This window comes from Amphibalanus amphitrite, unplaced genomic scaffold, assembly GCF_019059575.1.
Source record: "Amphibalanus amphitrite isolate SeventyFive unplaced genomic scaffold, NRLGWU_Aamphi_draft 002113F_arrow, whole genome shotgun sequence".
NCBI lineage: Eukaryota > Metazoa > Arthropoda > Thecostraca > Balanomorpha > Balanidae > Amphibalanus > Amphibalanus amphitrite.
The window spans coordinates 18,439-43,330 of record NW_024883606.1 but is presented as its reverse complement, the minus strand read 5'-3'; the positions used below and the strand labels follow the sequence as shown (position 1 = coordinate 43,330).

The 24,892-nt window shown below is 49.9% G+C and overlaps 2 protein-coding genes and 1 long non-coding RNA gene across 8 annotated transcripts; 2 read left to right on the top strand and 1 right to left on the bottom strand.

Moving 5' to 3' along the window:
- The first annotated feature begins 1,091 nt into the window (after nt 1-1,091).
- LOC122376363 lies at nt 1,092-3,310 on the top strand. Of its 3 annotated transcripts, none has more exons than XR_006255620.1 (3): nt 1,092-1,123; nt 2,684-2,813; nt 3,204-3,310. It is a non-coding gene; the product is annotated as an uncharacterized LOC122376363 (long non-coding RNA). The 3 variants fall into 3 exon arrangements; XR_006255618.1 differs by lacking the exon at nt 1,092-1,123 and adding an exon at nt 1,126-1,168; XR_006255619.1 differs by lacking the exon at nt 1,092-1,123 and adding an exon at nt 1,155-1,221.
- A 6,259-nt stretch (nt 3,311-9,569) lies between these two features.
- Nucleotides 9,570-16,384, bottom strand: LOC122376366 (TGF-beta-activated kinase 1 and MAP3K7-binding protein 3-like). 4 transcript variants are annotated; one of them, XM_043356188.1, is made up of 7 exons: nt 16,236-16,384; nt 14,550-14,679; nt 13,454-14,159; nt 12,943-13,079; nt 12,471-12,570; nt 11,908-11,967; nt 9,570-11,274 (listed from the first exon to the last, which is right to left on the bottom strand). In XM_043356188.1, the coding sequence occupies exons 2-7, from the start codon at nt 14,565-14,567 to the stop codon at nt 10,940-10,942; spliced, it is 1,356 nt and encodes a 451-aa protein (XP_043212123.1). In that variant the 5' UTR covers nt 14,568-14,679; nt 16,236-16,384; the 3' UTR covers nt 9,570-10,939. The 4 variants fall into 4 exon arrangements, with proteins under 4 accessions (XP_043212123.1, XP_043212125.1, XP_043212126.1 ...); XM_043356190.1 differs by having other exon boundaries at nt 16,243-16,384; XM_043356191.1 differs by lacking the exon at nt 16,236-16,384 and adding an exon at nt 16,198-16,221.
- Nucleotides 16,385-21,174: 4,790 nt separating this feature from the next.
- On the top strand, nt 21,175-24,582 carry LOC122376362. The gene is made up of 2 exons (XM_043356186.1): nt 21,175-21,273; nt 22,080-24,582. Exon 2 carries the CDS (start codon nt 22,081-22,083, stop codon nt 24,265-24,267), a length of 2,187 nt encoding a protein of 728 aa, XP_043212121.1. The 5' UTR covers nt 21,175-21,273; nt 22,080; the 3' UTR covers nt 24,268-24,582.
- Nucleotides 24,583-24,892: the final 310 nt, after the last annotated feature.

Below are 24,892 nucleotides of genomic sequence, written 5' to 3'. Positions count from 1 at the left end.
AAAATTATTGAAATGGACTAAATTTGACCTTTGATGACCTCTGGTGACCTGACCTTTGACCTGACCTTAAAATGACCTGAGTGTTTTTTTCCATATTTTTGACGCTCTTTCGATTGCCGAGTGCTGCTACGTGGCCCAGAGCCGAGACCGCACTCCGACTCGGCCAGAGTAAAATCACTGGACTATGCGTTGCAAAAATAATTCACACAAGGAAATTTTTTTTAAAGTGATTCTGTGTATGCTGTGTTTGGTGACACAAAGCATAAAAAACATAACCGGACTCAGGGGCGGAGCTTCCTATACAGTTGGTGGGGCGGCTGCCCCACCAACTTGCCAATTTGCCCCACCAATAAGCGTTTTGCCCCACCAACTTTAGCTGATTTCTAAAGCTTTGTTGCTTTGCAAAATAATCTTTTTCGCATTAATGAGCTTTGGAATGTCTGTTTAATGCACAATATTATATCTGTAATGATGGGAATTGATTCATTGATTTATTTTATTCAACTTCATAATCGGACATTGTGGGTTTGACGACTTTTTGCCCCACCAACTTCCCTGGGAAAGCTCCACCCATGACCGGACTGCGAGCGGACCAAAAGTTCTCGTGCTAGCTCTGTCCGCTCTGTCTGCTAATAGTGCACTGCAGTCATTGCAGTCTGCAAACAGTGAATTTTATAGTCATTTTATAGTCATTTTATATTTAAAGTCACCGTGAGAAAACCCTTTATGGTGTTTCTGCTTGGTTTCTACACAAGCTGAATACCGATCATTAAACGCTTAATTTTTAGTTAGCTTTGTTTGAAGTTATTTTTTTAGCAATCTCCACTATCTTCATAAAGAATAGACAAGATATGGCCCCTTGTTTTTGATATTTAATAAATTGGCTGCTGCATGCTTTAAGGGTTCGTAGCAGCTGCGCCATTAATGGCTTTCATTTCTGTTCGTGCCTTATGCTGAGCTCAATGCTGTGTTTTGTGTGTGTTGTGTTGGTAACTGGTGTTATTATTTTCGTTTTCCCACTTGTTTCAGTTTGTATCTGCTCACCCAGTGAGAGAAGAAAGAAGATGGACGCTTGATCCCTGACTGCTACGCCCTTATCCAACAAGAACAAGAACAAGAATTTGTAATTTGTATCTGTTGGGGATTGAATATCTGCAGGGCCCTTGGAGTCGGTGTTAATCTAAAAATAGGCATTCTTGTCACATAATTATCACATAAAATGTACATACCGTTCGATGAGGTAGCCATGCACTTCACTTTCATCACAATTATTTGTATGTTGATGTCATTGTATCAAAGTGTTACCACCATTGGTTTGAATAAATTTTTGGTTAAAGTGTGAGTGATTCTGGTATTGGTGTCAAGATTTCATGGCGACACCTATGATATGGACCGAATGCGAATGGCTCTTTGATGCCTGGATCCCACGCATGTTGTCGTATTTGTTAATTGCAGAGAAGAGATTTTAAATGGCGAATTCAAATTGGGAGGGGGGCAAATCATGTTCTGGCCGCCCTTAGTCCTGACATTGGCTCGGTTGGACCCTCTTGGATCCACCAGTGTTATTAACATTTTTGGCCCAGCACCTACCTACATTATGAATGTTGCATCACTTAAAGGGACCCTCCCACCTTAACATTAGATTTGAGTTGAGATAGCCAAAATGGGGTCCCTGGCTCACAATTACCGGTTTTGGCACTCACAACATCGAGAAATGCCTTAAATCGGAAATATTGAATTTCAAAATTGCAGCATTTTGATTCAGAGGGGCTAATGCTTAGGAATACCCCTCTGAATGTGTGACGTCAGCGCAGATATCTAACGATTTTTAAATGTTTGACTAAAACGTTTTGTAGCACGCGGTGGTATATGCTATTTGCGCGCAACATCTGCCGCAAACGCCGCACTTCTAAAATAAAGTCGCTAGAAACAGCGGAGATCCCAAAAAGTAAACAAAAGTAAAAGTCTAATATCTTGAAAACCGGTGAATATTTTTCGGTGAAATTTGGTAGATATTCGTTTTCGCTTTTCCGAACCAAGCGACATCATTTCATGCCAATTCATAAACTTTTTTGAAGGTGGGAGGGTCCCTTTAATACCATCTTACATCTTTGTTACCTATTGAATATGTTTCATTCTATCAAAGTGATCAAAAGCTTTTGACCAAAATGAAAAGCAGATGGTGGCCCTTCACCTTGATCATTGATGATATATCATTTGACTTCAGCACAATGAACACCTGAACAATGAGTCATTGAAGAACTATGAAGAGCTCAAAGTATTGTATTGCCAAAAAAGCAATAAATATGAATTCTGTCATAAATAAACTTCATTTAATAATTATGTTTCTTTCTTTGATTAAAAAGTTTTCAATCTTTCTCCAGACACTGCAATATGTTTAGGCAACTGCTTAAGCTGTGTTTCCATGTGCAATTTTAGTTCACTTCAGGTGATCTGGTTTGCTTCCTGGACATTGTTTTATATGAGCTCAATATTTTTAAGAAGTGTGTGCAATACATTCAGCTCACCTGTTGCATGTTGACACACAGATCGGAAAATGACAGCACACACCAGAAAAAAAACATGCAGTAGGCAGAAGTCTACCCCTAATCTGTCCTGGGTTCATTTTGTTGTCACATTAAGAGAATCCATCAAACTAATTGACATTCTTTCGTTTTCATAGGACTTCAAGAGTTACACAACTGGCTACTCACTTTGGTACACATTATAATATGGCAGTGTAAGAGCAGAGGAATTGTGTCATCTGGAAATCCTGGACTACTGCTTGAAATTGAATGGAGATCATGCATGAGGTGAGTAATGGTAGTTAATAGCTATGCTGTAGGGAAAAGCTACAGTATGTTGTAATTCTTTGACAGTTGTTATTATCATCAATGTGGTATATGATCCTTTTCTTGTTTCTCTTTTAAGGGATATCTGTAAAATATAGTATGCTAAGTTTTATGATGTTATGAATAAATAAAATGCATTTTTTGCTTGAGACTTAAAATGCCACTTCTTAGTATCCTGCTCAAGTGTTCAGTGAGACACTGTAAGTCTTTATGAACTCCATTTACAGTCCTTTGGATTAATATCAATTTGCTGTAGTCGATAGTACCCATTTAAAATGATGCTTACATATCAAGGACAAACAGAACTCAGAATGGCGTTTACTGTTCAATGACCCGCCGTTCCCTTCCCAGTTGCAGCCAGAGCGTCCCTCGGGCGCCGACGAGCCCGACCTGCTGGAGCTGACCGCGCAGATGGGCGATGTCCGGATCGGCGGCCGGCCCGTGTCGGCGCTGTTGGCCACCAGGCGGCCCCGCCGCGGCCCGTCCCGCTCCTCTCCCAGAGCCAGTACCGGCCACCGGAGCCTGCTGTCGTGTACTCGGTGTCTGTCAGTCCGCCGCAGCCGCCGGCCGGCCTCGGGCAGCGGCCCGGCCCGCAGCTGTCCCCGAGCCACTACCAGCCCGGCTCCGGCCTGACCGCCGAGTACCTGCCGTCTTCCAGTCCGTACCAGCCATCTGTCGGTCAATATATCCCATCTACCAGTCACTACCAGCCATCTACCAGTCAGTACCAATCTTCTACTGGCCAATACCCTCTCTACCAGTCCATACCAGCCCTCTACCAGTCCGTACCAGCCATCTACCAGTCAGTATCAGCCGCCTGGAGGCCAGTCTTTTCCATCCACAGGCTGGCCGGCTGCCCCTGCCGTGCCGTACCAGCCGTCTGCTGCCCTGTATGAGCCGCCACATGGACCGTACCGGTCCCCAGCCAGCCAGCGGCAGCAGCCGGTAGGGGTCCGACCCGGCGTGTCGGTCCCTCGGCCGCCGTCCCCGGTCAGAGTGGTCGCCCCAGCGGCACCGGCGGCGACCTCTGTACAGGAGCCACAGAGCAGTGCAGGTACGGACCAGCCGTCCAACGACAGCCCGACACAGTCAACGGTACGGGTGCACGCTGCAAATATAAGTGTTGGGTAATATGAGTTATCATGGTTTTTGACTTTATACGAGTAGCTGATCGTTTTCATAAAAAACAAGCAATTTGCTTTATGACCCAGTACCGAAGATGCAATTACTTATTTTGTTTACCAGGCTTGGCACTATTTATATTCACATACAAGTTATACACACTTCCCTTCCCTGGTGAAACTAAAACATCCAAGTAAAACCAAGTCCAAGAAAAGTTCAAACTTTTCTCAGAGCGGCTGTTGACACGTTCAGTAGGCATTGTTCCACATCAGCTCTGTGACGGTCACGGTCACTGTCACCCCTCAGAGCGACTGCGGCTGCAGCACGAGGCGTGCGGTCGCCTGCGGCTGGAGCTGGATCGCACCCGGCGCCTCTGGGACCGTCTGAATGCGGAGACGGCCGACCTGACCCGGCGGCTGGAGAGTGTGCCAGCAGCACCCCTGGTGAGCTGTTGTGGGGAGCTCCGGTGAGCTGTGGGGAGGGTGAGTGGGGGGCCTGGTGGGCTGGGGGGAGCCTGGTGGGGAGCTCTGATGAGCCAGGGGGAGCCCTGGTGAGCTGGAGAGTTTTGGTTAGCTGGGGACTGCTTTTTGGACTGGGGAAACTCATGAGGGGGGGGGGGGGGACAACTGTGGGGTATCTAGGAAACCGCATGAGCTCTCAGGGCTTATCGTATATATCTTAAGATGTGTATTGTGTATTGCTCAGGTGATTCCGTATTCTACATCATCTTGAGACTCTCTAGGCCAGTCTCGCACATGGTGTGTATCTGCTGTCTGTTGTGTAACAGTTGACCGCCTCTCTGTCAGGTGGATAACCGTCTCCGGTGGGCAGAGTCGAACCACCGCCTGCGCCGGGAGTGTGATCGCATGGTGACCGAGATACAGGAGCTGCGGACAGCACAGCAAGGTGGGCGGCCGGGGCCCCGGTGGAGGGATGGAGGGACAGGGGGCTGGGGCAGCCAGTGAACGAGGGGGGAGTGGGTACCAGTGATGTTAGAGTCTGAGCTGAGTGAGATAGAGAGGCTGGAAGGGTAGAAGGGAGAATAGATTGGTTGTCACCATCGGCAAAGAAAACAAGTGACGATTAGTGATCGAAACTCGAAAGAGTGGGATTTTAGAAGCGTTGTTTCTTTGAGTCCCCTTTTTTGTTTGTTCCACATTTGTGCCTATTTCAAAATGTTCTTAACGTAAAACTCAACTATGCAAAACTGGTGTTTACCTGCAATTGGTACTAATTACAAGCATCTGAGCATCATGTCAGTTTTACTTGCTGAATTTCGTAGCCTTACACTTCTCAATATTACCGGTTACCATCGACTTTTGAACTGTTTATACTTTATTCCCTGTTTGTTTTCTGCTTGTGACCTGTGTGTCGCCAGCGTGTAACCGTCCTATCGCGTTGGTCCACAGTCCGTCGGAGCTCTGCCAGTTCCAGCAGCGGGGTGTCGACACTGCGACATACTCAGTCAGGTGAGAACCGTACGCGTGAGAACTCGGCGAAAACCGCGCACGGCTGCCCATAACCGCCAGCCAGCGCCACCATCGCGAGTAACAGACGGACCGCCCGTCTCCCTGACTCGGCACTGCGGTGATACAGGGCCGTGCCCAGTTGCGTGGCTTGTGCCACTCAAAGACGCATGTGTGTGTCTAAGATCTGCAGGGATTAAGCCTCCGTCAGTTTGCTTAGTTTTGTCAGACGTCCGTCACATCACTCGATGTAGTGCCTACTGCCTAGAGCCGCGTATCGCCTGGTGGTTCAAGGGGTGCCGTTGAGGACAGGGGGCGCTCGCACCACCAATCGTGGCTGTGGAATCCGGACAACGCACGCGGTGGTCGGGCATGTGGTCCGATCTCGCAGTCAGTTCCCGGGCGACTCGGAATGTATGTGAGAAGTCTGTTAGATAATACCTTTTTACTAGTTGATCAATGTTTGTAGGACCTGATGAGTTTTTTTTATGGCAGAAGCCTCTTCCGATGTGTGGATCTGCGTACTCTCAATTTGCCTGCTGAAGAGATGTTGTGTATCAGGGTATCGGTATATGAGCGACAGGCTACTCTGCGTAGGTGCCATTGTGTCACTAACCGGTGTACTCTCTGCACAGGTGCCGACCCGGAGGATGTGGGCGAGGGCCCGCCGTGGGAGTGCAGCGCGTGCACGTTCCACAACCACCCGGCCATGTCCGCCTGCGAGCAGTGCGAGATGCCGCGGCCGCTGACAGGTACGCCGGCGGCCGCCGCGCCCGTGCCGGCCGCCGCGGGCGGCTCGGCGCCGGCCGCCCTCCATTCGGCCTGCTATTGCCACCCGGCGGGCGGTGCGCCGCGCGCTGCCGCTCGCAGCACCTACTGCAGCTGGCCGGAGTCAGACGGCTCGGCCGGCAGCGGCGGGGGCGGGGGCGGCCGGGCGAGCCTCCAGTACCGGCTGGGGACCCTCTGAGGCGGCCCGCCCTGCCCGTGAACAGGCTGTGAGGGAGGGACGGACTGACAGGGGCGCCGTCTGGTTCGTTTCACGCTACCCGAGTCCCCGCAGGCTTCAGTTCTAGTCGCTGCTTTGAGACGGGACTCCGGACGTTAGGTCGCTCCACAGAGCCCGATCATGTAACCGGTTTATCCAGCGCAGCAACCTGTGTGACCGACGACACGGCGCTTCTGAAGCCTGCAGGTTCAGACTCGTGGCCGCTCTCCCCCTCCGTTCAGTGTTGCGCCCTTCCAGTCAGCGAGGCGGTCAGATCTCTCAGGGTTGACAGTGTTCGGTGACGTGACTCGACAGCCGGGCGCCTCTGAGTTTGTGTGTGCGTGTCTGTGAGTGTGCATGCCTGTTGTCTGTCCCCCAGAAATAGCTGACGTTTAGGAGTGCAAACGGCACGAGAGAGGGCGGCACTGTAGTGGTACACGACCGCGTTTGTTTTGTCCCTCAGCTGAAACTATTATCGTCTCGCTAAGATAGCCGATTACTGGGCTGATGGGGCTACAATTGTGATAATCTGATCCTGGAACGTGGTCGGACGGACGGCGGGAGGCTGGCGGTTTTTTGTTTGCCACTTCAGAGCAATACTCCGATATATGTGGACGATCATCTCGGCGTGGCTGCCGAGGTATGCGGTCCGGGCCGGCGCCGACGGCCGCCGTGATTGGCTCCCGGCGCCGGCTGTTGTCGTAGGATGTCGCTCCGAGTCAGCCGAGCTGCCCGAGGTGCTGGCAGCCGGCGAATCGGGCCGCACGCCGCCAGAACTGTCATACGTGACGGGCAGCCAGTCCAGCTCCAATCGGCTAATTCAGAATACTAACGTACATACCGCGTACACTACTCATCTGGTGCTTCCTCAGTGATACGTTCAGTGTGTCGCAGTAACAGCCTGTCCTACCCTCGGTATAGCGTTCAGTCTAGGCTCAGGCGCATCCTACCTGCCGCAGGGTAACTATCCATATCACAGTTGCCGCATCATGTGCCCCTCCATTCTCAGTCAAACTCCGGAGGACTCAACTAACTCCGATTCTATCTTCCCTTCGTACCGCCGTTCATGTTATATCTATCTGCTAACAAATATAGTCATGCTGCAGGTGCTGATGTATGGTATTTGTGTGTTATACGTTAATCAAAATAGTGTCACAAGAAGGAAGTCACTTCTTGAGCGGTAGTTTGTGCGTATGTCGCATCTGTGTTGTTTCCCTGTAACCTTGACGGCAATGTTGGTTGGTCGGTACCTGTCGGACCATTGGTCCCGTGTAGTCCCGAGACCAGCGGACCGCGCGATGTCCTCGCCGCCCGCCAGGACCGTGCTGCCAATACATACCTCTCCTTGTGACCGCGTGTGTCTGAAGTGGGAGCTGGGGTAGGCGACGGTGGTCGACCAGTTCGGAGCTATCTCTAGGTCCATCCAGGTGAACTTTTTGAATCGTCGCAGGTCTTCCGTACCCCTCAGTCTGACCATTCACTTGTCCCTTTCCCCTCTCTCCTTTGTATGCCGACTATCGGTTGCCCTAGCCCCTGATTCCGTCCCTTGCCTGTCTGCATTCTGCTCCCTGGATTTTGCCAGCTCCGACCGATGGTGCAGAACCTTGCTGATCACTAATGTCACCTCCACACCGCTGCAGTGTGCCGGGTGTTTGCCCCGCCCTGTTTGCCCTGTCATACTCGGGGCTGCATCCCTCGAAGCTGAGTTGAGTAGGTCAACTGTATAGTTAGGGGCTGAAATTAGCGTGTTTTATAACATGTTATGCTTCGGGATTCCTCTCACTAACTCCGTCTTTCCGAAGCTGCCTGCTTTTCAGATCGCGTTGTGAAATTGCTTTTTTGGGATGCTGATGCAGCCTAGTTGAACCCAGCACCATTAACGGACTACCGTGCACAGATCTGATGCCTCATTTTGCCACTATTATTTATCCCGCACGTTTGTTCTCTAGGTGTGCACACTGACTGCCGGTCGCCTGTAGCCCGATTTGGGGTAGTTGCCTGCCTGAACTGCCATTTTGCTCCGTGATCACTGCACATTGGTGGCAATGCCTTCTGCTCCCTGACTGTGTTGTCTGTCTATTCGCCTGGGTGGTGTAGATAGTGCCTGTGTGTTATCTTCCACCTGCGGTCTGCAGGGCCTCGTTTCATAAAGCGAGTCCGTAACTTACGCCGGTTTTCGGTCTTGTATTGCAAGTGCATGTGAGCGATGACGATAATTTGAATCGTTGAGTTATTTGTCTTGCAAGCAAGAACAGCAGAAGGGAAAAGAGGAAATAACTTTATCGCTTCACATGCACTTGCAATACAAGCCCAAAAACCGGCGTAAGTTACGGACTCGCTTTATGAAACGAGGCCCTGCAGACCGCAGGTGGAAGATAACACACAGGCACTATCTACACCACCCGCAGGCGAATAGACAGACAAGCACAGTCAGGGAGCAGAGAGGCATTGCCACCAATGTGCAGTGATCACGGAGCAAAATGGCAGTTCAGGCAGGCAACTACCCCAAATCGGGCTACAGGCGACCGGCAGTCAGTGTGCACACCTAGAGAACAAACGTGCGGGATAAATAATAGTGGCAAAATGAGGCATCAGATCTGTGCACGGTAGTCCGTTAATGGTGCTGGGTTCAACTAGGCTGCATCAGCATCCCAAAAAAGCAATTTCACAACGCGATCTGAAAAGCAGGCAGCTTCGGAAAGACGGAGTTAGTGAGAGGAATCCCGAAGCATAACATGTTATAAAACACGCTAATTTCAGCCCCTAACTATACAGTTGACCTACTCAACTCAGCTTCGAGGGATGCAGCCCCGAGTATGACAGGGCAAACAGGGCGGGGCAAACACCCGGCACACTGCAGCGGTGTGGAGGTGACATTAGTGATCAGCAAGGTTCTGCACCATCGGTCGGAGCTGGCAAAATCCAGGGAGCAGAATGCAGACAGGCAAGGGACGGAATCAGGGGCTAGGGCAACCGATAGTCGGCATACAAAGGAGAGAGGGGAAAGGGACAAGTGAATGGTCAGACTGAGGGGTACGGAAGACCTGCGACGATTCAAAAATGTTCACCTGGATGGACCTAGAGATAGCTCCGAACTGGTCGACCACCGTCGCCTACCCCAGCTCCCACTTCAGACACACGCGGTCACAAGGAGAGGTATGTATTGGCAGCACGGTCCTGGCGGGCGGCGAGGACATCGCGCGGTCCGCTGGTCTCGGGACTACACGGGACCAATGGTCCGACAGGTACCGACCAACCAACATTGCCGTCAAGGTTACAGGGAAACAACACAGATGCGACATACGCACAAACTACCGCTCAAGAAGTGACTTCCTTCTTGTGACACTATTTTGATTAACGTATAACACACAAATACCATACATCAGCACCTGCAGCATGACTATATTTGTTAGCAGATAGATATAACATGAACGGCGGTACGAAGGGAAGATAGAATCGGAGTTAGTTGAGTCCTCCGGAGTTTGACTGAGAATGGAGGGGCACATGATGCGGCAACTGTGATATGGATAGTTACCCTGCGGCAGGTAGGATGCGCCTGAGCCTAGACTGAACGCTATACCGAGGGTAGGACAGGCTGTTACTGCGACACACTGAACGTATCACTGAGGAAGCACCAGATGAGTAGTGTACGCGGTATGTACGTTAGTATTCTGAATTAGCCGATTGGAGCTGGACTGGCTGCCCGTCACGTATGACAGTTCTGGCGGCGTGCGGCCCGATTCGCCGGCTGCCAGCACCTCGGGCAGCTCGGCTGACTCGGAGCGACATCCTACGACAACAGCCGGCGCCGGGAGCCAATCACGGCGGCCGTCGGCGCCGGCCCGGACCGCATACCTCGGGCAGCCACGCCGAGATGATCGTCCACATATATCGGAGTATTGCTCTGAAGTGGCAAACAAAAAACCGCCAGCCTCCCGCCGTCCGTCCGACCACGTTCCAGGATCAGATTATCACAATTGTAGCCCCATCAGCCCAGTAATCGGCTATCTTAGCGAGACGATAATAGTTTCAGCTGAGGGACAAAACAAACGCGGTCGTGTACCACTACAGTGCCGCCCTCTCTCGTGCCGTTTGCACTCCTAAACGTCAGCTATTTCTGGGGGACAGACAACAGGCATGCACACTCACAGACACGCACACACAAACTCAGAGGCGCCCGGCTGTCGAGTCACGTCACCGAACACTGTCAACCCTGAGAGATCTGACCGCCTCGCTGACTGGAAGGGCGCAACACTGAACGGAGGGGGAGAGCGGCCACGAGTCTGAACCTGCAGGCTTCAGAAGCGCCGTGTCGTCGGTCACACAGGTTGCTGCTCTGGATAAACCGGTTACATGATCGGGCTCTGTGGAGCGACCTAACGTCCGGAGTCCCGTCTCAAAGCAGCGACTAGAACTGAAGCCTGCGGGGACTCGGGTAGCGTGAAACGAACCAGACGGCGCCCCTGTCAGTCCGTCCCTCCCTCACAGCCTGTTCACGGGCAGGGCGGGCCGCCTCAGAGGGTCCCCAGCCGGTACTGGAGGCTCGCCCGGCCGCCCCCGCCCCCGCCGCTGCCGGCCGAGCCGTCTGACTCCGGCCAGCTGCAGTAGGTGCTGCGAGCGGCAGCGCGCGGCGCACCGCCCGCCGGGTGGCAATAGCAGGCCGAATGGAGGGCGGCCGGCGCCGAGCCGCCCGGCGCGGCGGCCGGCACGGGCGCGGCGGCCGCCGGCGTACCTGTCAGCGGCCGCGGCATCTCGCACTGCTCGCAGGCGGACATGGCCGGGTGGTTGTGGAACGTGCACGCGCTGCACTCCCACGGCGGGCCCTCGCCCACATCCTCCGGGTCGGCACCTGTGCAGAGAGTACACCGGTTAGTGACACAATGGCACCTACGCAGAGTAGCCTGTCGCTCATATACCGATACCCTGATACACAACATCTCTTCAGCAGGCAAATTGAGAGTACGCAGATCCACACATCGGAAGAGGCTTCTGCCATAAAAAAAAACTCATCAGGTCCTACAAACATTGATCAACTAGTAAAAAGGTATTATCTAACAGACTTCTCACATACATTCCGAGTCGCCCGGGAACTGACTGCGAGATCGGACCACATGCCCGACCACCGCGTGCGTTGTCCGGATTCCACAGCCACGATTGGTGGTGCGAGCGCCCCCTGTCCTCAACGGCACCCCTTGAACCACCAGGCGATACGCGGCTCTAGGCAGTAGGCACTACATCGAGTGATGTGACGGACGTCTGACAAAACTAAGCAAACTGACGGAGGCTTAATCCCTGCAGATCTTAGACACACACATGCGTCTTTGAGTGGCACAAGCCACGCAACTGGGCACGGCCCTGTATCACCGCAGTGCCGAGTCAGGGAGACGGGCGGTCCGTCTGTTACTCGCGATGGTGGCGCTGGCTGGCGGTTATGGGCAGCCGTGCGCGGTTTTCGCCGAGTTCTCACGCGTACGGTTCTCACCTGACTGAGTATGTCGCAGTGTCGACACCCCGCTGCTGGAACTGGCAGAGCTCCGACGGACTGTGGACCAACGCGATAGGACGGTTACACGCTGGCGACACACAGGTCACAAGCAGAAAACAAACAGGGAATAAAGTATAAACAGTTCAAAAGTCGATGGTAACCGGTAATATTGAGAAGTGTAAGGCTACGAAATTCAGCAAGTAAAACTGACATGATGCTCAGATGCTTGTAATTAGTACCAATTGCAGGTAAACACCAGTTTTGCATAGTTGAGTTTTACGTTAAGAACATTTTGAAATAGGCACAAATGTGGAACAAACAAAAAAGGGGACTCAAAGAAACAACGCTTCTAAAATCCCACTCTTTCGAGTTTCGATCACTAATCGTCACTTGTTTTCTTTGCCGATGGTGACAACCAATCTATTCTCCCTTCTACCCTTCCAGCCTCTCTATCTCACTCAGCTCAGACTCTAACATCACTGGTACCCACTCCCCCCTCGTTCACTGGCTGCCCCAGCCCCCTGTCCCTCCATCCCTCCACCGGGGCCCCGGCCGCCCACCTTGCTGTGCTGTCCGCAGCTCCTGTATCTCGGTCACCATGCGATCACACTCCCGGCGCAGGCGGTGGTTCGACTCTGCCCACCGGAGACGGTTATCCACCTGACAGAGAGGCGGTCAACTGTTACACAACAGACAGCAGATACACACCATGTGCGAGACTGGCCTAGAGAGTCTCAAGATGATGTAGAATACGGAATCACCTGAGCAATACACAATACACATCTTAAGATATATACGATAAGCCCTGAGAGCTCATGCGGTTTCCTAGATACCCCACAGTTGTCCCCCCCCCCCCCCCTCATGAGTTTCCCCAGTCCAAAAGAGCAGTCCCCAGCTAACCAAAACTCTCCAGCTCACCAGGGCTCCCCCTGGCTCATCAGAGCTCCCCACCAGGCTCCCCCACAGCCCACCAGGCCCCCCACAGCTCACCCGGCTCCCCACAGCTCACCGGAGCTCCCCACAACAGCTCACCAGGGGTGCTGCTGGCACACTCTCCAGCCGCCGGGTCAGGTCGGCCGTCTCCGCATTCAGACGGTCCCAGAGGCGCCGGGTGCGATCCAGCTCCAGCCGCAGGCGACCGCACGCCTCGTGCTGCAGCCGCAGTCGCTCTGAGGGGTGACAGTGACCGTGACCGTCACAGAGCTGATGTGGAACAATGCCTACTGAACGTGTCAACAGCCGCTCTGAGAAAAGTTTGAACTTTTCTTGGACTTGGTTTTACTTGGATGTTTTAGTTTCACCAGGGAAGGGAAGTGTGTATAACTTGTATGTGAATATAAATAGTGCCAAGCCTGGTAAACAAAATAAGTAATTGCATCTTCGGTACTGGGTCATAAAGCAAATTGCTTGTTTTTTATGAAAACGATCAGCTACTCGTATAAAGTCAAAAACCATGATAACTCATATTACCCAACACTTATATTTGCAGCGTGCACCCGTACCGTTGACTGTGTCGGGCTGTCGTTGGACGGCTGGTCCGTACCTGCACTGCTCTGTGGCTCCTGTACAGAGGTCGCCGCCGGTGCCGCTGGGGCGACCACTCTGACCGGGGACGGCGGCCGAGGGACCGACACGCCGGGTCGGACCCCTACCGGCTGCTGCCGCTGGCTGGCTGGGGACCGGTACGGTCCATGTGGCGGCTCATACAGGGCAGCAGACGGCTGGTACGGCACGGCAGGGGCAGCCGGCCAGCCTGTGGATGGAAAAGACTGGCCTCCAGGCGGCTGATACTGACTGGTAGATGGCTGGTACGGACTGGTAGAGGGCTGGTATGGACTGGTAGAGAGCTGGTATTGGCCAGTAGAAGATTGGTACTGACTGGTAGATGGCTGGTAGTGACTGGTAGATGGGATATATTGACCGACAGATGGCTGGTACGGACTGGAAGACGGCAGGTACTCGGCGGTCAGGCCGGAGCCGGGCTGGTAGTGGCTCGGGGACAGCTGCGGGCCGGGCCGCTGCCCGAGGCCGGCCGGCGGCTGCGGCGGACTGACAGACACCGAGTACACGACAGCAGGCTCCGGTGGCCGGTACTGGCTCTGGGAGAGGAGCGGGACGGGCCGCGGCGGGGCCGCCTGGTGGGCCAACAGCGCCGACACGGGCCGGCCGCCGATCCGGACATCGCCCATCTGCGCGGTCAGCTCCAGCAGGTCGGGCTCGTCGGCGCCCGAGGGACGCTCTGGCTGCAACTGGGAAGGGAACGGCGGGTCATTGAACAGTAAACGCCATTCTGAGTTCTGTTTGTCCTTGATATGTAAGCATCATTTTAAATGGGTACTATCGACTACAGCAAATTGATATTAATCCAAAGGACTGTAAATGGAGTTCATAAAGACTTACAGTGTCTCACTGAACACTTGAGCAGGATACTAAGAAGTGGCATTTTAAGTCTCAAGCAAAAAATGCATTTTATTTATTCATAACATCATAAAACTTAGCATACTATATTTTACAGATATCCCTTAAAAGAGAAACAAGAAAAGGATCATATACCACATTGATGATAATAACAACTGTCAAAGAATTACAACATACTGTAGCTTTTCCCTACAGCATAGCTATTAACTACCATTACTCACCTCATGCATGATCTCCATTCAATTTCAAGCAGTAGTCCAGGATTTCCAGATGACACAATTCCTCTGCTCTTACACTGCCATATTATAATGTGTACCAAAGTGAGTAGCCAGTTGTGTAACTCTTGAAGTCCTATGAAAACGAAAGAATGTCAATTAGTTTGATGGATTCTCTTAATGTGACAACAAAATGAACCCAGGACAGATTAGGGGTAGACTTCTGCCTACTGCATGTTTTTTTTCTGGTGTGTGCTGTCATTTTCCGATCTGTGTGTCAACATGCAACAGGTGAGCTGAATGTATTGCACACACTTCTTAAAAATATTGAGCTCATATAAAACAATGTCCAGGAAGCAAACCAGATCACCTGAAGTGAACTAAAATTGCACATGGAAACACAGCTTAAGCAGTTGCCTAAACATATTGCAGTGTCTGGAGAAAGATTGAAAACTTTTTAATCAAAGAAAGAAACATAATTATTAAATGAAGTTTATTTATGACAGAATTCATATTTATTGCTTTTTTGGCAATACAATACTTTGAGCTCTTCATAGTTCTTCAATGACTCATTGTTCAGGTGTTCATTGTGCTGAAGTCAAATGATATATCATCAATGATCAAGGTGAAGGGCCACCATCTGCTTTTCATTTTGGTCAAAAGCTTTTGATCACTTTGATAGAATGAAACATATTCAATAGGTAACAAAGATGTAAGATGGTATTAAAGGGACCCTCCCACCTTCAAAAAAGTTTATGAATTGGCATGAAAGTGATGTCGCTTGGTTCGGAAAGAGCGAAAACGAATATCTACCAAATTTCACCGAAAAATATTCACCGGTTTTCAAGATATTAGACTTTTACTTTTGTTTACTTTTTTGGGATCTCCGCTGTTTCTAGCGACTTTATTTTAGAAGTGCGGCGTTTGCGGCAGATGTTGCGCGCAAATAGCATATACCACCGCGTGCTACAAAACGTTTTAGTCAAACATTTAAAAATCGTTAGATATCTGCGCTGACGTCACACATTCAGAGGGGTATTCCTAAGCATTAGCCCCTCTGAATCAAAATGCTGCAATTTTGAAATTCAATATTTCCGATTTAAGGCATTTCTCGATGTTGTGAGTGCCAAAACCGGTAATTGTGAGCCAGGGACCCCATTTTGGCTATCTCAACTCAAATCTAATGTTAAGGTGGGAGGGTCCCTTTAAGTGATGCAACATTCATAATGTAGGTAGGTGCTGGGCCAAAAATGTTAATAACACTGGTGGATCCAAGAGGGTCCAACCGAGCCAATGTCAGGACTAAGGGCGGCCAGAACATGATTTGCCCCCCTCCCAATTTGAATTCGCCATTTAAAATCTCTTCTCTGCAATTAACAAATACGACAACATGCGTGGGATCCAGGCATCAAAGAGCCATTCGCATTCGGTCCATATCATAGGTGTCGCCATGAAATCTTGACACCAATACCAGAATCACTCACACTTTAACCAAAAATTTATTCAAACCAATGGTGGTAACACTTTGATACAATGACATCAACATACAAATAATTGTGATGAAAGTGAAGTGCATGGCTACCTCATCGAACGGTATGTACATTTTATGTGATAATTATGTGACAAGAATGCCTATTTTTAGATTAACACCGACTCCAAGGGCCCTGCAGATATTCAATCCCCAACAGATACAAATTACAAATTCTTGTTCTTGTTCTTGTTGGATAAGGGCGCGTAGCAGTCAGGGATCAAGCGTCCATCTTCTTTCTTCTCTCACTGGGTGAGCAGATACAAACTGAAACAAGTGGGAAAACGAAAATAATAACACCAGTTACCAACACAACACACACAAAACACACAGCATTGAGCTCAGCATAAGGCACGAACAGAAATGAAAGCCATTAATGGCGCAGCTGCTACGAACCCTTAAAGCATGCAGCAGCCAATTTATTAAATATCAAAAACAAGGGGCCATATCTTGTCTATTCTTTATGAAGATAGTGGAGATTGCTAAAAAAATAACTTCAAACAAAGCTAACTAAAAATTAAGCGTTTAATGATCGGTATTCAGCTTGTGTAGAAACCAAGCAGAAAACACCATAAAGGGTTTTCTCACGGTGACTTTAAATATAAAATGACTATAAAATGACTATAAAATTCACTGTTTGCAGACTGCAATGACTGCAGTGCACTATTAGCAGACAGAGCGGACAGAGCTAGCACGAGAACTTTTGGTCCGCTCGCAGTCCGGTCATGGGTGGAGCTTTCCCAGGGAAGTTGGTGGGGCAAAAAGTCGTCAAACCCACAATGTCCGATTATGAAGTTGAATAAAATAAATCAATGAATCAATTCCCATCATTACAGATATAATATTGTGCATTAAACAGACATTCCAAAGCTCATTAATGCGAAAAAGATTATTTTGCAAAGCAACAAAGCTTTAGAAATCAGCTAAAGTTGGTGGGGCAAAACGCTTATTGGTGGGGCAAATTGGCAAGTTGGTGGGGCAGCCGCCCCACCAACTGTATAGGAAGCTCCGCCCCTGAGTCCGGTTATGTTTTTTATGCTTTGTGTCACCAAACACAGCATACACAGAATCACTTTAAAAAACAATTTCCTTGTGTGAATTATTTTTGCAACGCATAGTCCAGTGATTTTACTCTGGCCGAGTCGGAGTGCGGTCTCGGCTCCTGGGCCACGTAGCAGCACTCGGCAATCGAAAGAGCGTCAAAAATATGGAAAAAAACACTCAGGTCATTTTTAAGGTCAGGTCAAAGGTCAGGTCACCAGAGGTCATCAAAGGTCAAATTTAGTCCATTTCAATAATTTTGGAAAATGCCAACGGCTAACTCGGGAACCAATAGAGCTACAGCGCCGCGGAAAAGCGCATTCGATAGCCCCTTTTACAGACCTTTCTGACTAATGTTCTCAGATTTAAACCTCAAGTCAACGGTTTAGCCTCAAGAGGGCAAAAACTGGAAAAATAACCGTTTTTACGAAAAATGTTTTTCGGCAATAACTTTTGACTCAAGAGAGCCACGACATTAATTTTGGCAGCATCGTGTTTCTCTCGTCGAGACGCGTCGAATGAACCAATTGTTGACCTTGAAAGGTCATTTTGAAAATTTGGCCTTTGGTCAAGGTCATGACCTGACCGGAAAGGGTCATGTTGCATATCAGTCGATCCGTATCGTCGATCTGAGCACATCTGACGTGTTTTCATCGCTCTAGCGCGTCTCTATCAAAAGCTATAGCCAAAAAACTGCTGGTGACCGCTTGTGACCTGAGATGACCTCAGGGCATACAGAGGGGTCACAGGTGCGTTTTTTTTCTGATTCAGTGTGTTATGTTTACCGATGAACTGATAGGTATTTGAGAGCGTTTTGAACGGCATTTGTCCAAAAGAGGCGCATTTCAATTATCACCCATTGACTTATAATGGAGAGGTCGCAAAATTGACCTGACCTTAGGTCACATATCTGAAAACTCCGAGACATACATTTTATACATACTGTTACTCATATCAATCGCTGAAAGCTTCTTAAGTAATCGTTCAGTCGGTGTAGCTATGTATAGCGAGCCTTTGAACTTTTTCTCAGGTAAGGTCACTTGACGTGACCTGGTGACCTGAACTTGAACGACCCGGGTCTGAAATTTTGACATGTGCGGAAATGATGTATGAGCATATGTACCAAAAACAGCGGCACTGCGCGCTGCGGTTTTTTAGATATTTTAAAAACGCCCCCCCGCCCCCAGCACGGCGTGGGTTTAACCCTATTCCTGGCGGGCTCCGCCGGGACAAGAAACTGGCGGGGGGCCGATTCGGCCCCCCCTTCAGATCTCAAAAACAACACATCGCAGCGACAAACGGTAAACGGCATCGGATACGCACGGTCAAGATCTACAATTTTTACACAGGTCATTTTCAGGTCAGGTCAAAGATGACGTCACAGGGGTCGAAAAAGTCAAAATGGCGGCGCTAGATATGGAGAGAGTTTTTCTCGAATAACTTTCGAATTAGTCAAGATAGGAACAAACTAAGGGCATCATCGTGATCCTCTCGTCAATCCGCATCGAATGATATATATGTTGACCTCGAAAGGTCAAGGTCAAAGGTTGACCTCAGGTCACGTGACCTCGAGGTCATCATGTATGTCATTCGATGCGTCTTGACGAGCTGAACACAATGAGACCATCCACGCGTCTGTATCTTGTTCCTGTACGGAGTTATTGGCCAAAAACCTTTGGTGACCTTTGATGACGTCACATGACCTCACAGCTGCCCAACAGCAAAACAGACCTCAAGGTAGTAAAGGTTGATCGTATATGAAGTCATGTATGGTATATGGGGCCATTCCGACCCGTTTTAGTGGTAAAAACAGGGAGTTGATTTTTCCCCCATTGACTTATAATGGGGAGGTCGCGAAACTGACCTGACCTTAGGTCACCGATATCAAAATTCCGAGATATACAAATTGCACATACTGGTACCCTAACTAAAGCCTGAAGAGAAGAAATTGATCGGTCAAAAACTCTAGCTCTGGCGTGATTGCAAATTTTTCTGAGGTAGGGTCACCAAACCGCCTCTGGTGACCTGACCTGAGGTCAGATCAACTCAAAATTTTCAGACATGTTGCGTAGAAGCCTTTTAGGAAAAGTAAGAAAATTTGAGCTTCCTAGCTCAACGCGTTTGGGAGAAATAACCAAAAAACCTCAGGGGGGCTCCTGAGGCCCCCCCCCCCCCCCGCCAGGAATAGGGTTAAGAAGCCTTTGACAGAACTGACCTAATCAGTGTGGTCCATCTCTTGGCAGAGAAGTTTTCAGGCCTCATCCTTCAAAAACGACACAAGCCATGTCTTGCGTGACGCTGGCTGGGTTCGGGGTACCTACCTACTTCGTTTCCTGTCAAACTCAGCCAAAGAGTGCCGTTAGCTCGTAAAACGTCTCGTCGAGCAGGAGTGCAGGCCGACCCCGCGAACGGGGGCCGGGGCAGTTGCAGAGCATGGCTCGTGCACGCATTAGTCTCAATGCTGGATCCTCCCGCATTCCCGACCTGTCCGCAATGGTCACCGTTCCGTGACGGTGACGACCAGCGTGGCGAAAGACCCCGCGAGTTGTGATGTGACAGGCCACAGCCGGAGGCTCTCTCCAGCGTGCGAAGCGTGGGCGTCGTGCTGTACTTCCGAAACGCTTAGCATGATAGCAGTTCATCTAATTTAACTGCATTATCATTGGCCTAATCAGTTTTAGTGTGTTAATCGTCATAGATCACTGAGCAACAAGACCAAATGACGAGTGTTAAGCTAAAGGAAATATACCTATCACTTTTAACCCGAGCATGACTGGGGTATATTCCATAACGCGAGTGACGCCCCCCCCCCCCCCCCTCTCCTACCTCCGAAACTACTGGAACGTTCGTCAAAATTTAACCCGCGCCCTGATGAGGGGGCCATTTTGCCCCCCCCCCTGTGGTTTTTCTTAAATAGCGAGAAAACGGCGGCGCGCAGCGCCGCCAAATTTTGGGTACCCTACCGGTCATCAATTTGACACCTTCACACAAAAGTTCAAGTCACAGGTCATCTCGGGTCAGGAGTTATTGAGGTCAAACTGAGGTCATGTTCGAGATAAAATGAGCAAAAAACATGACATCTTGAAACGCTCACCAAATCTACAGTTGACAAGCAATTTTAAAGTTTTTTATGTGGTTGTGTAGAGAAAAGACGGCGCTAAAAAACTGCTATCTCGGATTTTCGAAATTTTGGGACTTTCCTCCCAAAAAAATCAAAAAATCTATTTTTTTGGAAAAACTTTAAAAAATTCCAAAAAAATTCGATTTTCGAAAAACTGGAATATATGTGATAGTCTCTGCGCTTTTCGATATACATACCCAATTTTAGATCGATACCTCTTTTTTTTGGCCACGGTATAGCGAAAAAACTTAAAAATTGATGACGTCAAATTTTTTAACCCTATTAGTGGCAGGCTCCTGGCTACCCCATATTAGTGGCAGGGGGGGCTGTTTACGACCCCCCCTTGATATCTCGAGATCCAACCGGCCCATTTTCAAAATTCAAACGGCATTCGATTTGGCTCAACGAGATCTACATTTAAAAAAAAAAAATTAAAAAATGTCAATAGGGGGGGGGGGTAGAGGGGGGTAAAAACGGGCAAATTGCAGATACATTTTATACTGTTTATCACGGCCAGGTTTCTGAACCAATCTTAACGCAACTTTTGCCGATCGATAGAGAATGAACCAGGAATTCACATGGATCCTAAAAATATGCATTTTCAAAAATCATAGGCGGATACAGATCATTGAGATTGGGGGTACACAAAAAGTATAGTAAATAAGGTTTTTGTTGGTAATGTTTCTAAAAAGGGTGGCAATGGTCTTGTTATGTTACAATTTTCTTATGAGAGAACGACTAAAATTGTATTGGTCATGCATAGGCGGTGTCAGGGAACCTATGTTGGGAGGTAAAAAATAACCCCCATTTTTGGACGCCTGGATCCGCCTATTATAGCAAAAACGTGTCAAAAAAGGATGCACAATAACTTTGTAGGGGAGACCCGTGTAAGACGCCCAGGGTAGATAAGACGCCCACCCCCCCATAATTAAAAAAGTTCTTGAGCTATCGCTTGTTTTTGTTTTTAATGAAGCAGAAGATCCTTTCGTGTGATGACAGGCGAGATTTGGCGGCCCTGCTGTGGTTTATGCGAGGATAAGGTGGGTTTTCGTAATTTTATCTGTTTTCTTAGCGTGCAACTGTCAATTCAATCCGTCATATAACTTCATTCAATGTATTCACAACAATTTTGATGGTATTTTCATCAAAATCCGTCATTTATTCTGTCGGAAATGTATTTGCTGAATGCGTCGCGTTTGCCGAAGTTTATGGCATACGATCGCACTAAAACATTGCAAAAAGTTCAAGAAGCCCCGCCCCCTGGCCCTGTAAGACGCCTACCCGGGGCGTCTTAAACACAACGAGGGGCGTCTTACACGTTACTTCTAAACATCCGAAATTATCCGTTTAGTGAATGTATTCTTCCAAATAAAAGGCTATCAGGGACACGGGAAGTAGTTTGAAGTTTGGGTGGAAGGGAATTAGGTCCACGAGACCAACCTACCAACCAAAATTTCACTTCCTCGTCTCGCGGATTTTGGCCTCTTCATTTTGCAGAAATGACAAAATTACATTTTCAATTAATCAATAAAAAAGCTTAGCGATGAGCATCTTAAAGTTGGAGGTGGTGCCCCCCCCCCCCACCCAGCCGCCAAAATGGGAGGGATTTTGCCACCATTGCCCGTCCTCATCCCGCCCCCCGGTTCCAGTGTCCTTGAAAGTTATTTCTAAGAGTCCTTCAGCTGTGTGTAGGAACCTGTGTCCATGACATGTTATATTCGTCTTCTAATTATCATTTTATTCCGCACCTACTTTATTTTAAGTCATCCGACATCCGTTACACTGAATATATATTGTAGGTATACCTACCACTTACGTGAGGCCAATCCTTTGTCCTCTTTCACAGCATGCCAAGAGTACGGAGATCTTCGAGAGGTGCATATGGCCAGGAACGGCTTCAGAACGCCCTGCAGGATCTTCGCGATGGTGTGTCAGTACGGAGCACGGCGAATCGCTGGGGCATACCTGCGAAGACTCTGAGAAGGCACAGAGATGGAAAGGTCCGGTCACCTGGACAAATCCATCTGGGGAGATTCAGCTGCGAATTCAGCCCAGAGCAGGAGGAGTTGCTTGTTGAGAAGATCCAATTCATGGAGAAAGTCCTCTACGGCTTGACGACATTTGATCTACGCCGCATCGCGTTCCAGTTCGCTGAGAGGCTGGGCATTAAGCACCGGTTTTCCCGAGATTCGAAGATGGCTGGAAAGGAATGGTTAAATGCGTTCCTGAAACGGCATCCTGGCTTAGCCATCAGAAAGCCGGAGCCAACCAGCCTAGCGCGTGCGGTGGGGTTCAATCGGCCACAGGTAGACCGTTTTTACGCCCTTTACCGAGAGTTGCTGGATAAGAACAGCTACGGCCCGCTCCAGGTGTGGAATGCGGATGAGACAGGAGTGTCAGTTGTCCAGAAGCCGGCCAACATAGTGGCGCCAAGGGGCAAAAAGCAGGTCGGCAAGATCACCAGCGCTGAAAGGGGAAAAACTGTAACAGTCATCTGTGCAGCAAACGCAGGTGGACAGTTCGTACCTCCGGCCATGATATTCCCGCGAGCCCGCATGAACGCTTCCCTCATGAATGGTGCTCCACCGGGAGCCATCGGCATGTGCACGAAGTCAGGGTGGACTGACGAAGACTGCTTCGTGAAGTGGCTCCAACACTTCATCTCAACGGTCAGGCCATCAACAGATAACCGGCATCTGCTCATCTTAGATGGTCATGCGAGTCACAAGAGTCTTCACGCTGTGGAGCTGGCCCGAGAGAGTGGAGTGGATCTCATCACTCTACCTCCCCACTGCACGCACAGGCTCCAGCCCTTGGATGTTTCTTGGTTTAAGCCGCTCAAGGCAGCTTACAGCGCAGCGGCTGACAGCTGGATGCGGGCAAACCCGGGAAGGAGGATCTCCGAGTTCGAAATCAGTGCGATCTTTTCGACTGCCTACCTGAGGTGTGCTTCGGCGGAGAAGATTGTGAGTGGATTTCGTGTGAGCGGAATCTGGCCATTCGATGACAGCCTGTTCACCGATAATGATTTCGTGGCAGCTCTTCTCACTGAAGAACCCGAACCCCAGCCTCTCCAGGAAGCCGAGCCGACCGATCCCGTGGCCAGCAGCTCCGGCTCCTCTGGACGCGCGCAGGGATCCGTGCTCCGGGACGCCGAGCCGACCAATCCTGTGGCCAGCAGCTCCGGCTCCTCTGGACGCGCGCAGGGATCCGTGCTCCGGGACGCCGAGCCGACCGATTCTGTGGCCAGCAGCTCCGGCTCCTCTGGACGCGCGCAGGGATCCGTGCTCCGGGACGCCGAGCCTACCGATCCTGTGGCCAGCAGCTCCGGCTACTCTGGACGCGCGCAGGAATCCGTGCTCCGGGACGCCGAGCCGACCGATCCTGTGGCCAGCAGCTCCTGCTACTCTGGACGCGCGCAGGGATCCGTGCTCCGGGACGCCGAGCCGACCAATCCTGTGGCCAGCAGCTCCTGCTACTCTGGACGCGCGCAGGGATCCGTGCTCCGGGACGCCGAGCCGACCAATCCTGTGGCCAGCAGCTCCGGTTCCTCCGGACGCGCGCAGGGATCCGTGCTCCGGGACGCCGAGCCGACCAATTCTGTGGCAAGCAGCTCCACACAACAGAGTCCCAGCTCACGTAATCGCGACAGCCAACTCCTAGCAGACCTGTGCGCCTCGCCTAAGGCGCACGTTAGAAAGAGAATCCGCCGGGCTCAAAAGTCAGAGATTTTGACGTCGTCACCGATGAAGTCGCAGCTTGAAGAGAAAGCTGCAAAAAAACGAGCCAAGAAAGACACATCAAATGGTTCTCTCCCCAAGAAGTCTAAGAAAATGAAGAAGTCAGCCTCAGAGACCCCCCAGAATACTGATGACAAAACTTCGTGTCTTGTGTGTGGCATGCAATTCCGTTTGTCATGCGAAGAGTGGGTCCAGTGCGCCGCGTGTTCTCAGTGGGCTTGTGTGCCCTGTACGGACCTAGAAAAGGGCCAGCTGGGTTACACATGTGACTTCTGTCGCCCGGCGTCGTTTTGAACGGCATGCCCGTTCAGGTTCCTGTTCTTGCTTTTAGAGTGGGCTCACCTGCCATTTTCGTTTGTCATTGAGTCTGGTGATATGTACTGGTAACGTTACAAGCACGAACGTTCGTCATATCACGTTTAGCATTGTTTGAAATGTTTTTTTTTTCTTACCGAGCTTAAGAACGTTGAACTGACGCAGACCGATGTGCACAAGCTGTGCTGTCTTTCAGGTGTTGTCCTGTTTTGCTATGAAACAGTTTGTATTGTCATTGTTCGAATTAATGTGAATTGGCTGTTCAATTTCCGCTAATACAGCCAACTTCCTAGATCTCAGGCCTTCAGTCAGCAATATGATAAGATGCCCAGGGGGTGGGCGACTTATCTCCCCCTAATTGTAAGACGCCCCTTTGCAAGCCTTCAGAAAATCAATTAGATATCTCATCGCTGAGCCGTATAATAGTTTTTATACTGATTTTCTGACAGGAAAATGTTGTATCTAGACGTCCGTGAAGAAATTAGGCTGATATGTCCAACGAATAAGGAATGGGAAGAGAATTCGCTTAAGGGAGGCGTCTTGCACGGGTCTCCCCTATATGTTATCACATGATACCTTTCATTCACTGTTCGTAAAACTGGTG